This window comes from Pyrus communis, chromosome 5 (assembly GCF_041283825.1).
Source record: "Pyrus communis isolate YQ-2024b chromosome 5, ASM4128382v1, whole genome shotgun sequence".
Classification (NCBI taxonomy): Eukaryota; Viridiplantae; Streptophyta; class Magnoliopsida; order Rosales; family Rosaceae; genus Pyrus; species Pyrus communis.
Genome location: NC_142569.1, coordinates 13,372,818 through 13,388,279, shown reverse-complemented (window position 1 = coordinate 13,388,279; position 15,462 = coordinate 13,372,818). Strand labels below are relative to the sequence as shown.

The following is a 15,462-nucleotide window of genomic DNA, read 5'->3' as shown; positions in this document are numbered from 1 at the left end:
TTTATTTTAATAGTGAAAATACATTAATTATAACTGAATGGACAAAATGTGCGCCTAATGGTGAACACAATTATTGTCTTATGAAACATTCACGTGAGTGAGATACTACGGTGACGACACGTAAATTTATTAACGCGTTTTATGAATAAATTAAGATACATGCCACTATGTAATTGGCTTGAAATATCATCACAAGTAATTGTGATGGACAAAAACATGTTATTAGATTTAAGTGTCGTCACCGTAATATCCTACTCGCAAATCAAAGGCCTAACCCAAAAACTCAACGTATAAAAACGTATATATAACAACAAAAAGAAATATTAAGAAAATCACCAAAATTTGATTAACCCGCCTATTACGCAGCATTGTCCTAACCTAATTTCAAGCGCTACAAAACTAACCCGAACTTCCTCGCATGCACACACACGCGCACAAAACGCCTTTCCTTTCCATAAAAAGTCCAAGCAAGTCAGTGTCTCAAAGAAAACTCACAGGGAGAATCCGAGAGAGAGAGAGACCCAATGGAGGAAGGGCTCGAAGGAGAGGAGTACTTGTTCAAGGTGGTGCTAATAGGCGACTCGGCGGTGGGCAAGTCCAACCTCCTCTCGCGGTTCGCCCGCAACGAGTTCGACCCCAACAACAAGGCCACAATCGGGGTCGAGTTTCTGACCCAAGAATTGGAAATCGACGGAAAAATGATCAAAGCACAGATCTGGGACACCGCCGGCCAAGAGCGCTTCAGGGCCGTCACCTCTGCTTACTACAGAGGCGCTGTTGGCGCCCTGATTGTCTACGATATCAGTAGGAAGACCACCTTCGAGAGCGTCAAGCGATGGCTCGATGAGCTTACCAGTAAGTTTTTGCATGACACTTTTGTTAAAGATTGGTTTTTTCTGTTTGGTTGGTGAGAATATGCGGGAAAATGAAGATTTTTTGTGGGTTTTGGATGATATCAAGTTTTGGTTAGCAGAGGGTGATTGTTTTAGCTGTATTTGTCTTTACCAGTAAGTTTTTGCCTACCCCTTTTGTTGAGATTGATTTTTCTGTTTGGTTTGTGAGAAAATGTAGGAACAATGAAGAGATTATTTGGTTAATGAAATTAGGGGTGGTTCGGTATGAGATTTCAAACCAAAAATAGAATCTTAAATCCCAAATCAAAAATTTTCGGAACGAGAATTTGAAGATCAATTCCAAATCAAAATTTCGGTATTCCTAATTTTCAGGATTCCTAAAATATTTTTGGTATTCCGGTATGGTTTGGTATTCCTAAATTTCATATAAATTGAAATAGCAATCATTCATACCAAGTTAAATTAACATGCAATCCAAATAAAATAAGTAACAAAATCCAAAAGCAAAAAAAATAAATTACAAACCTAATATGTTCGAAAACTTACCATACAATTTTTTGATTTCGTATTGAAGAAAAAGACATATTTGTGGGAGGTATGGACCGACAAATGTGGCGATAAATGGTTATGGTTACTACTTATAGACCAGAACAATTATATTGCTACTAGTAGTTAGCAACCATTCGAATGTATTTTATATATATATATATAGGCAAAAGTGACGATAAATGTTTATGGTCCCTACTTGTAGACCACACCAATTATATTACTACTAGTAGTTAGCAACCGTTTGAATTTATTTTATATATATAATGGAAATCTTTAAGGGAAGGCATATCCATTTTTTTTATAAAAATGGGAATTAGTTATAGGGTTCAAACTACATCGAACATTAACGATGTGAACCTTCTATTTTTTAAGTTGTACCTCAAAGATCATTCTTACAAAATATTAGCTAAATCGGAAATGTTTAAGATATTTGATTGGGTTCAAAGAAATTAACAAATACTTTGTTATATAATAAATAATGAAATTTTATCTTGATAATTAAATAGGCAAATGGTTTCGGATTGAATTGAATTTTTGCAATGATGATCTATGAATTGAGACTTACAAAATAGATGGTTCGAATCGTTGAAATTCGATGTGGATTGAGCCCCTCACCTAATCTCTATTTTTTGAAAAAAAAATGTGGATCTCTTTGCATAAAAGGCATGTATATATAATTATATATATAAATATATAATACTTTTTCGGTTTGGTAAGGGATTACTGAAAAATTGTGTAGACAATACCGAATCCCCGTATCGAAATTTTGGGATCGGTTCGGTATTTCATCCCGAATTTCAGGAATTTTGGTTTGGAATCAGGATTTTTTGGGCTTGGTTCAGGATTTTTGGGAATTTTTTCCATCCTTAAATGAAATATTGGATGCTTTATTTGGTTTATTATATTTCCACTCAATTTTTTGCTCAATTGGTCTGGTTCTGATTATACATTGTGCGAGTAAAGAACTGGCAATTTTACCATTTCTTTTTGTATAGTTGGGAATAAAAAGCTTCTAATTACTTGGGAACACGTTCTTCCCTGAAAATGGTGTCGTAATGAAAGTTTGGTTGCAACTTGAAACAACTTTGTGCAGAAATGAGAAACCCCAAATGAAATGCTACTGCTTTTGTGGCTGATATGCAGTGCCAGTGCCAGTGTGAATAGGGAAGGTGTTGTATATAAATGTGGTCTTCTTAGGGAGCAAAACTTGGATATAATTGCTGCTGAACATTTTCGAGGTTAGGTCAAGCATTTAAGTTGTAATTCAAGGAGTTATGATTTGTGGATTGCTTAACGGGGGAGTTTGCTTATTCATATTGAAAGGCAACTACTTCCCAAGTTATTCAACATTTTTTCATTAATGTTAGAACTTTATACCTGCCTTAGAACCTGGTCCCAACTTGAGCCACAAGTGTGGCTTGGATTGCACCGGTTGCAGGCTAATGTTTTCGGCTTGTTGAAGCCAGGTTGGTTCTGATATAGTTTTGCTTATGTTTCTAAATTCCTCAAATTGTGCAATGTACTTGACATGATTTAGTGAAAGCGTAAGAAATTGATTGTGAATGCTTATTATATTCTGTTCAGCAGCCTAAGTTTCTTACAGAAATATCCCGTCTAACGAATACGAACCGTAGTATTTTTGTGTGTTTACAAATAGATGCAACTTAGAGTAATTCAGTGGCTAATACTTTGGATTCATTAAGATGCTTATAGAACTTGTTGGTTTTACCCTTAATTAGTTTGCAGGTTTTGTTTTAACTTTCTGATCATTTTGACATTCATATTCATATTTCTAATTTATCGAGGGTCAGACAGTTAACGCTTAATGGAATGATTACGCAGCTCATTGTGAAACAACAGTAGCAAGGATGCTGGTAGGAAACAAGTGTGATTTGGAGGATCTTAGGGCTGTGAGCTTGGAAGAAGGCAAAAACCTTGCTGAGGAACAAGGGCTATTCTTCATGGAGACTTCTGCACTGAATTCCACCAACGTTCAAACGGCTTTTGAGATAGTTATCCGGGAGATTTACAACAATGTCAGCCGCAAAGTCCTAAATTCTGATTCCTACAAGGCCGAGTTGTCTGTGAACCGAGTAAGCCTGGTGAAAAACGGGGCAGACTCGAAAAGCCGGATGAATCTCTCTTGTTGCGGTGGATGATCCCTATTCCTTGGGTTTTACGTTTACATTCAGAGTGTTCCTTCACCCCCAGCAGTCATTCATAAACCTTTAATTGGGGATTAGATATATCAACAAAACTATTTTCATAGTTTTCTAAAATTTCAAGTTCTTATTACAGTATTGTGTTGGGAATCCTGGGAACAGTTTGAATTCTTTGGAGGTTTTATTTTCCGCTTTGGTTGGGTTTTATTATTAATTATTTGGAAATTAAACTTTTTTAGTTGCAAACAAGAGTGAAAAATAGAAAAATCATTATCGGGGGAGAGAGAATTCAAACTCGAGATATCTGGTGCATAGGTAAATGTTCTTAAGCAGCTAAATTACAAACCCTTACAATTTTTTTTTTGGACAAACGAACCCTTGCAATTGATCAATGATTTTTTGGTATAAGAAACAAAGGTACACAAGGATACATTAACTATATATCTATCAAAATAAATTTATCTGTACAGTAAATTAAAAATTATTCGGGAGAACATTTCCCATTCCAAGAAGACCTATTTTGTTAACTCAAATCACTTTTAAGAGCAACAAAAATGAAAAAATGGCCTGCAACTACAACTACTAACATGAAACAACTGCTGATTGCGCCGCATAAATTACGGAGATGTGAGTTCTCTAAGGCTTCCTCAAGGCGGATGCTGCACCCATGACAACAGCCAAGACAATGCCAAGACCGGCTCCGAGGGAAGCACCCACAGCTGCAGAAGTAAGAGAATTTGACTTGGCTTGAGAATCACGTCCCATGGCGATTGTACGCTCTCTTTCCACTTCCACCAACAGCCTATCTCTTGCAAGTTCCTTCAAATCGAAAATCATTTAGTAGACGTGAATAATTTTGGTAGATAAAATGGTATTTATACCACTAGCACCCCCGTCCACAAGCATATATGACAGTGAAACAGTAAGCAACAAATCTCGAGAGCAGAAAAACCCTATTGCAACATAAGATCTATGAAACATTTGTTCACCTGCAATGCAGCTTCCTCGTGGCTCCGCAGTACATGATGGACTACTTGACGAAGAGAGTTGACACCCTCAACTGGGAGAATAATTTCTTTCTTCTGGAAAGGCCGCTTCACAAAATTGATGGGAGCAAAAAATAAGCTTTGAGCACCCATCCTTCCATCAGCATCTCCGGTGGTTGCACCCCATGACAAATTAGTGCTTGCAGCACTTGGCGTGACATATGGACAGGAATTGATAATGCCAGTGGTCCTTGGAGATGCTTGGTATGACTGGACAACAGCATCAATTGCTGCCTTCTGCTGATGAGCACTGACAGAAAATTTGTTTGTTACAGCAAGGACCCAAGGAATTCCCAAAGATTTTGCCTCATCCAGCAGAAGTGTAAGGGCTGGCTTTTGTTGCGATCCATTTGAGTGATTTAAGTGTGGTATTCTATGAGACAGGTTATGAACAAGAACAATCAAGTCGGTCTTCCGATTAAGATCACGAATTCCTGTCCATAGTTCATCTCTGAAACGAGTAGCCTCCAAATTCAGCTCCTGCAACACAAATTCGAGAAATATGACAATAAATCATGAGAAAGTATAAAATAATCCATGCCAACAGGGACATTCTTTACCATGGAAGGAGGAAATACCTGCAAATTTACCCCTGCTGAATCACAGAAGCATAAACCAAGAGAAACACCTTCTTGGGCGTCAGTTTCTGGAAGCAGATTCTCAATATTTGTAATATGGGTAATTCTGCCTTGGGATAGTATTGCCTTAAAAAGGGAAGTCTTTCCGGCTCCCTACATGGGCAATAAATCATGTGAGTAACTACACGAAATAAAATATATAAGACAAGTTTTTATTACCAAGAATTCAAGCATCAATACCTCAAGACCAAGTAACCGCACCCTACGAGTTCTCACATGCACCTCTTTAGAAACTGTGGTGAAGTCACTGGTACAAAATATGAAAAATTCACTTAACCCTTCAGGACGCATGGACTTTTCCTCATGAAATGGTCCTGAAGTGTGCTCCCTACTAAGATTAGCCGTGTTGGAATCAATAGCAGAAAACACATGCATCACTGAATCTGCTTCCATCTGATACTTTGGCGGCTGTTTCAATGGGGCTCCAATTAAGACTCGCATTTTTTGTAGTTCCAGATTTTCTCCACAATTTGAGGAATAAGCTGGGGTTGAAGGAAACGATTCTACTGTTGTTGAACACCTAATTGAAGATACAGTGTTACGTAAATAAAATAATTGACTGCAGATAGAGTAGAATCATTGAAGATACAGTTGCACAGAACAGTACCAGTTACCATTCACTTGGGCATGCACAAGTGTACAAAGATGCAATCCATAACCAGTGATATCAACTTTTAAGGGATCTCCGTTCTTCTCACCAAGTATGCCATTCCATCCAAGAGGAGCAACTGAAGTAGCTGTCCGAATAACTGGAGACTCAACAATATGCCCAAGCTCCACAGTTCCTGCAACTGCAAGACCAAGCCACTGCTGTAGATGTGGAAACTGCTGTAGTTGTTCTATGGCTGAAAAAGGCGACGTATCATCTTTCATGCACAGGTCATAGATTCTGCAGAGGCAACAAGGTCCCGTCAAGTAAGAAATGGAAGAAAAGTTACAAGAAGGTCCAAATGAAGACATGAGATTGCATTTTCCAACTACATACCGAATTCCAGGTACAAGGTGCAAGAAATTCAAATTAGATGCCCTAACTAGATTACACTGGACCTTGTCTCATTCCTGAATATAGATTTAGATCATCTGTTGTATTCATATGTTAAATGCTTGGTCACTGACATAGGTCCAAATGTGATTTGATATTTGTAAAGATTATTTGTAAGGAAAACAGGATGAAAAGAAAGCAACAAATAAGATCAACCAAAAGGCAAACATAGTCCTTCAAACCAGTGTCCCACCACCAATTTGGGAAGAAAGGATATTGCAGCAGGTCAACAAATAATCAGATTAACAAGAGATATATTTTTGTAAGGTAGAATCGTTATTACCTCTGGAAGCGAAACCTATATGACTTCATTGAATGTGATTGAAATCGTTCCCTCAGCTCCGCAATCACAGACCTGACCTGAAAATGTCTTTGCCAGAAGAAAGCAAATGAAATGAGATATTCCAGACACAATGACAACTAATAGCTACGTGTAAACAAGAAAAAATGTCAACAAAAACCCTTAACCAGCAGAACTAATATAATCCAAAAGAAAAAAAATAAAGAAATAACTGATGGTCAAGCAAAGGAAGTGCCTACCGATGTCAACTTTGAGTACTCTGCATCTGATAGTGACTTCACTGACGAATTGTCCAAGAGATAAAGCTGGCACAACATAAAAGAATTTCAGACGAGTTCAGTTGACAACTGTAAACCAAGTTAACAATTAGCATTTTGAGGCATACAAAAGCACCAAGATAAAATCACAATGTCATCAGCAAAGAGAGCAAATAATGCCTTCATGCCGTCAAAAAAAAAAATTTAAACAAAGCACAACAAAAATCACTTTGAAGTACAAAGCAAGAAGGCATCAAATATGTTTCCTAACAGGTAAACCGAGACGGTATTTGCTAAAAATGTTTTATCCAAGCATATAGGTTGGGTAACGGCATAGAAGACAACATCTTGTTGACTAAATCAAGAATGCGTAGCTACTGAGGACTGGCAATTAAGTACTTTAGCTTACAGCTCATTGCAGACAAACGCAAAATGTACAAAATACCATAAGCAACATAACAATTGCAACGCCAATCTAAGATTATAGAGATCTCAGGGGGTAGAAGACAGAACAACAAAGATACTGATAGCAACGAACCATCACACATTCAATAATTTGGACTACTTTACAAGCCCACATGCATGCACCTAAGCTTGAAGAAGATTATACAAGGGCTTCCAGTTTGTAATATAATACCTCCCCAAATGGTACATATGAAGGTAAATAAGGGACTCTGCGCCATGTGCGGCTATCCCCATTTTTTGTGGAGCTTTTTTTAGCTGACTTCCCACTTGGTGCTACACCCAGTGGCTCTTTATCAGTTTCTGAGATAGGCTTAAGAGATATACCATCAGAACCTTCTTGTATTTCAAGAGACTGTGGTTCTACCATGTCATCATCTACTACAGTTGTTGCAACAGAATCTGATTGAGAAGATGTCTCCACAGAACCAACGTTCTTTCCTCTGTATTTGTTAAATTGTCTTCTTATGCCTTCTAAGGGAACAAGCTTCGAAAGTCTCCACATAGAAGTCTGCACAGGTCCCAAACCCAGAACCAACTGTTCGCCACCATTCTCTTTGCGTTGTCCTACTACTTCCTCACTTTTTAACATGGATATCCTGGTAGTTCCGGTTTCAGCAGGCACTGAAGGAGATTGTGCGTTATAATGATGAAAATAAGCAGGAGACAGGATGCGAGGCACCAGATCTTCGGGAATGCAGTAACTCTTGAAGTAATGCTGCCATCCCTCTCTACTAACATAACTACAAGAAAATAGATGATAAAAAACAGAGATTTAGTTACGCTGGAATAAGAGAATAGAGACATGAATAATCTTTGCTAACTATGAAATACCAGAAAAAGACAGTTGAAAAAGGGCAAGAAACCTACTCTCTTAAAGCTGCATTCCCAACAGGGGGCTGGGAAAATGTGATGCATTTGACTTTAACATTTCCATTCTCCTTTAATGAAGAAGAAGAAGAAGCGACCACCCTCAAAATAGCAAGGGTAGCTAATACTGCTACCTACATTGTCCAAAGAGCGAAGATAGTATGAGCTCAAACCAATAACAAGCAAAGCGATCACTAACAAGTAAACTGTCTAGCAAAACAGCTAACGGACATACTGCTCCACCAAGTGAGTGACCACATAACACAAGGTTCCGTTTTTTATTTTGAGCAAGCCTGTACAACTCCAACGCAGGTATCCCTTTAGCACGAGCCAAGAACCCCTAAAGGTAACATTTTGAAAAGATAGCATGTTAGAAAATCATATTGGCGCGTTACAAAAGAGCGCGTGATTTCGTGCGTGGGACTACAATCATACCCGATGTGCGGCAGGTTTAGCTTTATTTGCTTTTGATTCAAGAGGATTCCACAAATTTTCTCCATTTCCCTTTCCTTTTTCAGGTGGATTACATTTAGTAGTTTCAGTCCCATTAGTATCCTCCACTACATCCTCATGAAATATAGCACCTTGAAATATGTTTGCATCCGCCATCACATCCCTTCGCAAAATAACAAACAAACAAATAAACAATAAATATCGACGTAACGAATAGAATTCTGGATGAATTAATCGAATTCAAATGGTTCTTACTTGTACTGCTTGGTTCCAATGAAAGAAGCAAACAATGTATCACCGGATTCCGCCAACAAATAACTGCATACACCCAAACGCAAAACAGCTAAGACAATCGACCCCAAGAAGCAAACTTTCAAATCAAACAATCCTCGCAACGAAAAAAATCAAACACCTGTGAGGAACGTGATCCGAAGAAGGTTGAACACGCTCGAGAGAAACAATTTGTCCTCCGAAGTCGGACTTAAACTTATTCACAGCCCAAACCAAGTCCGAAGCAGGTCTCTATCCGAAGCATTTCATCACAACATTAAGATTGCACACAAGGTGTTTGAATCTATGATCAAATGCGAGAGAGAGAGAGAGAGAGAGATTGAAAGATTTTCACATATTTTACTGACCTTGTAAACGCACTCGGAGAGAACCATGCAGCTGAGGATGTCCTGGAGGTCGGAGACGGAGTCGGCCTTGACGGCGGCACAGAGATCGTGGAGCTGCTTGCGGCGGCGCTCGTACTCCTGGTGGATCCTGCGGCGGCGCTCGCGGTCGCCCTCCTTGCCGAGCCAGGGCCACTTCATCCTCCACTGCAGAGGGCCCCAGGAGACCTTGAGGAGCTTGGCTCGCTGCTCCTTGATCCATGCCTCCACTTTGCTTTGTATCGACTCCATTGGCGATTTGCTAATTTGTTCGTTCGGGATAAACGCCGACGAAGATCACGAAGCGCGGCGACAGGGATTGTTCCTGTTCGCCTGTCTGAGTTTTATTTTTTAATTTTTTTAATTTAATTTTAATTACCAAAATTAGAGATTGAGAAAAAAGAGAGAGAATCGTGTGCGGGTTGTGAAGGCATATGCCAGGGAATCGGATACATCGAATTGGTAACTTGGCATCATTGCTTTGCTCGTTATAAATATCTCCTCATTCTTATTAATGCGAATCCAACTAAAAACATTTTTCAACTAAATGAAAGGCTGAATATTGTCGTACCAATTAATCACGAACAAGCTTTTACATACTCAATTTTGAGTCATCAAACCACCAAAATTTTATTTTAAATAGTTAAATCTAGAAAAACACATATTCGACAGATTTTGTAGTAGTCAAATGAATAGTCACTCTTTAATTTACAGATCAACTATTCGTCTGTTGAATATTAAAAAAAAATAACAGTGGATCCTTGAACAAGGAGAAAAGAAAGAGAATGTTGTTTCAGAAAATGAGTGGATTGAATTTGGATTGTTAATAATAGAGTATTCAGAACTTGTTAAATTACAATGTCCGTTTGGAGATTAAAAAGTGAAACTGAGTAACTAAAGGGAACTGTTATTAACAATTTAATAATCTCAATCTACACACCTCACAAATATATTTTTCTTTCTAATTATAGAAAATTTGAAGTGCACAATGAGATTTTTGAAATGCCGACAACAATTCTCAACTAAAACTATTCACGTTTACCAAAAATTTAACCATTGACATATAACTTTCATAAAAGAGTTTGTTTTATTATTTAAACATAGAAGTGTGTTCTTTTGGAAGAAAAATGACTTTACATACCTAAGTTTGACGCACTTGTTCATTGTTTCATTCTTTCCAACAAAAGAACTTCTACTTTAATAGTTTAAAATGGGCCTGCAGGTTTATTCCATATTAAACTGGGCACGGATAAACAGGTCTGTCTTTTGGGCCTACAATTCACCATCTCATTCTCCTTTTGGGCCTAAAATTCACCATCTCATTTTCCTTTGGATCTCATTTTGGACCTCGAAAGTACACGATCAAAACATTTAACGATAGTATCAATATCGCAGATGCTTTACGGCAATAACAAAAAGCAAGCATGCTTATGCACTCGGGTGAATGTTTGATCACCACCGATCACCCTCCAATCACTCTTTTCTCAAACAACTAACAATTTAACTCACTGACGCTATTGTTTGTAATAAACAAATAAAAATAAAACACTAAAATATCAATATTGATGTATTAACAAATACTTTCAGTGAGAATGACGCTTTATTGGTTTTTTTCTCCACTTTTAAGGAAATCTTAAGTTCGACTCTTGTTGATAACGAATTCGATACCAAATTCTTATAGCATATCCATTCTGTGACTTAGCACAATTCCTTCGCTGTAAATATATCGTTGTAAACTTATTAAAGTGTTATTCAACTTGTGAAGTATATTGGACCAGCTAATACATAGACATGATATTAGGTGGATTTAATCAACCAAGTTTGTAATAATAGTAATTTACACCTCTTACGCATTGCTCGAAATGTCAGGTGCGAGTGTTCTCCAGCCCACTCCAATTTTAGCGATTGCATCCGTTTAAAATAAACCCAATAGTTTCTCTAATTGAAAGTGATTGCATATCACATATTTGAATTATGCCAGTTAACTAGGACAATGTATCTGCTCTCTTACACTCAAGTTCGTATCCTCATCCACATAAACGCTTTGTATGTCTTTGTATGGGTTCTCTTTGCCAGCCGTGAAGTTAAGGGCCAAGGTTGTTTGTACATAGGAAAGATGTGCCAAAATGCATGCGCTAGCTTGTGGCATAGGTTGAAAGATATGTATGCACTCTATACCATTTAGTGGCACTAGCACACCTACAAGTCCTATTCTCAGAAAGCCCCACTAAACAATTTGTGAAGGGACCATTGTAACCAAAAGAGATTTTCACAAACCTCATCTTAAAGAGATTTTCACGATTGCTCAGTTTGAAGAGAATCTACCTTACAGTTAGAGAATATACCTTACAGTTAGAGAATATATTATGCGACGAAAGATATTTTTTTCAATGATTTACGGCCTGTGATAAATACAATTCTAAATAATAAACATAATAATAACACTTTATCTTAACAAAAACATAACTCACTCCGCTAATTACACACAACAATCATATACTCGATGACACATAAAATTTTCTCGTCCGCTCAAGTAATATCATTTAACTCGTTTCAATAGTTGTTTAGTTTTTGTCTTTATTTTAATTTTTAATTTTTCTATTTATAATCAGCAATGCGTCACTATGACATGGCCAAGCAGAATTGACCCCTTTTCCATAATTGCTAGATTTGAATATTAGGTGGTCGGCAGTCCAGGAGAAATTTTTCCAAGTGCTGGTGTTCCCTCACCCATTAGCATTTAGTTTTATTTATTTATTGAAATATAAAATTAGGGGAGTGAGGTGGGATGTGGCGTACTTCGGTTGGGTAATTCGCTTATATATATTGACTTGGATTCCATGATTATTGACCTTTAGATAATAAAATCTTGTGTAATCGAATTTTATATAATAATTTCGGCAAAAGAATTTTATATAATCTTTTGCATGCTGATAATAATATAATTAAATTAGTTGTCAAATGATTTTTTTTTTAACAAACGATATTATCTCCACTAAGGAGGAGGGTGAACTTAGTCTCACAATGGGCTAGCAATAATGTGATTTAAATCAATTGTTCATTAAATATTATTTTCTCTATTCTTATTGTAAATTCTATAGAAACCAATATTATTATGTTAATTCAGCTGCTTTAATTGGTTTATGAGGGGCTTCTTCTAGCATGATCTAAGTTTATTCATTTACTTCAAATATTTTTTGTCAATTTACGTATATAAATACATTTAAAACGTGTAAGTCGTGCGTAACACTCCGTAGATCTAAGATTATTCATTTACTTCAAATATTTTTTTGTCAATTTACGTATATAAATATATTTAAAACGTGTAAGTCGTGCGTAACACTCCGTAATTCAAAAAATATATCCTGCACGCGCGTGCATGAAGGCTAGTACTAATTTACACAAAGCTAGCTGAGGAAGAGTTTGAACCCTAGCAACCTCACATTATGACCATTAGGTCATTAGAAATGTATGTAAACCCTAGCATTCTCACATTACGACCATGTAATGTGTAAACATTTCATCCAACATGTGATAATTGGTTATGTTCTTTTTTTCACTTCTCACGCGAATGTCTAGCTACTTCTAGTTATCTTTATTTATCGATCATTTTCTTTAACCGATTGACTAAAGAAAATAAGTATTATTAGTTCGTTTGAAAAAACATATACCTTAGCATATCCTCACATTGTGACTCTGGTATGTAGACTTTCGGGTCGAACGTGTGGTAATTGGCCCTGTTCCTTTCTCGCTCGTCAAGCGATTGCCTCGTTCTGATTATTTATGTGTGACACATTTACCGTTCACTTTCAGATTCAATTGACCCTTTTCGTTTGCTAAATGTCGTTATCTTATTTCTTCAAAAGAGTAAAGCTAGTACGAGCCACAAAAATTGAAAATATAGGAAAAATCTAAACCTAAAGATCACCACGTATTAATATAACAGTATAAACTAAATCGAGCAGCATCTCTCTACTCACAAACTACCGATTTTAATTAATGTTCTGTTCTCATATTTATCCAGAAAAAAATACAGATAAGAAGCAGATTTCAATCAAAGTGGGATTCATAATATCATGGAATATAATAACAAATATTCTTCCACCTAAATAAGTGCGAAAGGCCTGAAACCTCCGTCTCTTCTTCGATCGATACAATCAACCTCAATGATTTCAATCACGTTAATATTAAGCACGAGAAGAGTAAAAAGAGTAAAAAAATAAAACTAAGCTTACCAAATTTAGAAATTCAGCGAGAGCTCCACCAACCGTTGCGAGAGCTCTACCAACCGAAAACAAAACGGAAAACAAGCCCATGTTTCCTCCACACCTAGGCCTCAAAGCCCCACAGGTGGTATTGGTAGTGGAGTTAGTGGTGGCATTAGCTACCAAGTTCAAGAGGCCATAGGACCTGAGATTGGCGGGGGCAAAGTCATGCTTTTCAGGGAAACCAGTGGTGGTGTTGACTCCGGGGCCCACCTGCCAGACCTGGTTGACGGACTCCTTGTTTTCTGGGACCTTGACGGTGGCGAAGATCATGTAGGTGCTGTTGGAGAACTCGGCGCTGATGTCCCAGACGTCGAACGAGAGATTTCCTGGAATGATGGAGCTGTAGGAGCTGATGTTGTAGGTTTTGACGACCGGGGTGCCGTCGGTCGTTAGGTGGGCCAGTAGGGCCTGAGACCCGGCCATTTTTTCGGCTGTGGGGTTGATGGCCCAAGCGACCCAGCCGCCGGTCTTGGCGGGGGCGGCGACGAAGGCAATGGAGAGGGAGGAGTTGGAGCGGTTGTACGTCCAGTGGAGGTAGGAGTTGAGGGCGGGGAGGTCGTTGCAGTTGGAGTAGACCTTGTTGTTTTTGAATGTCGGTGAGGTGCAGGTGGCTGCTTGTGCGGCGGGTGAGATTAGCAGAGCCAATAGGAGGGAAATGCATGAGATTTGGAGGAGGAGAGAGAGAGGGAGAGAGGAAGCCATTGAAGGAGTGCGGCGAGATAAGAACTCTGTGGAAAGAAAGAAAAAGGGGGCCAGAGAGAGAGAGAGAGAGAGAGAGAGTGTTCTATGCCGAATACAAAGCTTGTGGGGCTTTATATAGGGCTGGGCACGGGCCGGGCCGGGCCCAATTTTGAAGGGACCGGACCGGACCTAAGTTCAAAGGGAACGGGGCGGGCCGGACCGGGGATTACATTTTTTAATATAAGAACCGGACCTTACCCGGCCCGGTTGAAACGGGCCGGTTCGGGCCGGGTCCACGGGTCCCTTTTTTCTTTTTTTTTTTCTTTTTTTTTGTTGTTTGAAAGAAAAAAAAAATTGTACAGAACTACAGATTCACCAACACCAGGTGGTAAAGTCAGGTGGTAAAGTCAGATCACGATCACGATCAGTAAGATATCCAACTTTAAGATATGGTAAAGGAAGCTGTGAAGATTAGAAATTATCATGTCAGCAAACCAAAAATATAATCTCTCAACCAACGAGATTAAGCAGACATCAAGGTATGACCACTGAAAGAATTAGGAAAATTAAGTCTCTCTCACTGAAGGGATATCCTTTTCTCCATATAAATATCAAATCAAATTGGTTGAGAAAGAAAACTATGGGAACCTTACATTGTAATTTGGTTTCAAAGCATGAGCAGCTGCAATGTAGATAGCCGATTGACTATACAACTCATTAGGTGAAACTTCTTTGGGGTGTCCAGATCCCCCAGTTCTTAGTGTGTCCTCGACTCCTCAGCCAATCCGTACTGCAAGTAAGAAAAAGACCAAGGTTTGGTAATTCAAGTTACGGGGGATTATTAGATAAGAGAACCAGTGGTTTCTTGTTATCCACTATAGAGGAAACTGAGAGTCCATTTAAATTATGAATGGAGTATCACATTATCCTAAAATTATTAAGATAAGTAACAAACTAACCAATACGGTTCCAAGATTGTAAATTGCTCGATGGAAATCAAACTGCAACTGAATAGCTGCGCGGAACTGCACCAGAAGAAAATGACATGAGTCATGACAGTATAAATGAGAAACAAACACTTCAAAGATGAAAATAATATTCTGGTTTCCCATCCACATTTACTTGAAAGGTAACCCTCTACTTGAAACAAAAAATTACAAATACGAGGAGAAATACTATAGTTGCTGATGCAGATCCATGAATCACATCCTCCTGCCTAGACCGAC

The 15,462-nt window shown here is 38.2% G+C and overlaps 3 protein-coding genes across 3 annotated transcripts; 1 reads left to right on the top strand and 2 right to left on the bottom strand.

The window, feature by feature from the left end:
- The first annotated feature begins 415 nt into the window (after window positions 1-415).
- LOC137725194 (ras-related protein RABA5b) lies at window positions 416-3,754 on the top strand. Its single transcript, XM_068463794.2, has 2 exons — window positions 416-855; window positions 3,246-3,754. The coding sequence occupies exons 1-2, from the start codon at window positions 525-527 to the stop codon at window positions 3,560-3,562; spliced, it is 648 nt and encodes a 215-aa protein (XP_068319895.1). The 5' UTR covers window positions 416-524; the 3' UTR covers window positions 3,563-3,754.
- Window positions 3,755-3,949: 195 nt separating this feature from the next.
- LOC137725193 (uncharacterized) lies at window positions 3,950-9,856 on the bottom strand. The gene is made up of 14 exons (XM_068463793.2): window positions 9,273-9,856; window positions 9,047-9,156; window positions 8,890-8,952; window positions 8,617-8,797; window positions 8,417-8,521; window positions 8,182-8,315; window positions 7,487-8,054; window positions 6,832-6,897; window positions 6,575-6,651; window positions 5,857-6,138; window positions 5,430-5,769; window positions 5,190-5,342; window positions 4,555-5,091; window positions 3,950-4,384 (listed from the first exon to the last, which is right to left on the bottom strand). The coding sequence occupies exons 1-14, from the start codon at window positions 9,537-9,539 to the stop codon at window positions 4,202-4,204; spliced, it is 3,066 nt and encodes a 1,021-aa protein (XP_068319894.2). The 5' UTR covers window positions 9,540-9,856; the 3' UTR covers window positions 3,950-4,201.
- A 3,479-nt stretch (window positions 9,857-13,335) lies between these two features.
- On the bottom strand, window positions 13,336-14,347 carry LOC137726225 (auxin-induced in root cultures protein 12). The gene has a single exon (XM_068465117.2). It carries the CDS (start codon window positions 14,255-14,257, stop codon window positions 13,475-13,477), a length of 783 nt encoding a protein of 260 aa, XP_068321218.1. The 5' UTR covers window positions 14,258-14,347; the 3' UTR covers window positions 13,336-13,474.
- Between the last annotated feature and the right edge of the window lie 1,115 nt (window positions 14,348-15,462).

Coding starts and splice junctions, on each gene's coding strand:
- LOC137726225 (XM_068465117.2), bottom strand. CDS start 14,257: ATGGCTTCCTCTCTCCCTCTCTCTCTCCTCCTCCAAATCTCATGCATT.
- LOC137725193 (XM_068463793.2), bottom strand. CDS start 9,539: ATGGAGTCGATACAAAGCAAAGTGGAGGCATGGATCAAGGAGCAGCGA. Junction 8,316..8,416: donor GTCACTCACTTGGTGGAGCA/GTATGTCCGTTA, acceptor TGGACAATGTAG/GTAGCAGTATTAGCTACCCT. Junction 6,139..6,574: donor TATAGGTTTCGCTTCCAGAG/GTAATAACGATT, acceptor TTGCCTCTGCAG/AATCTATGACCTGTGCATGA.
- LOC137725194 (XM_068463794.2), top strand. CDS start 525: ATGGAGGAAGGGCTCGAAGGAGAGGAGTACTTGTTCAAGGTGGTGCTA. Junction 856..3,245: donor ATGGCTCGATGAGCTTACCA/GTAAGTTTTTGC, acceptor ATGATTACGCAG/CTCATTGTGAAACAACAGTA.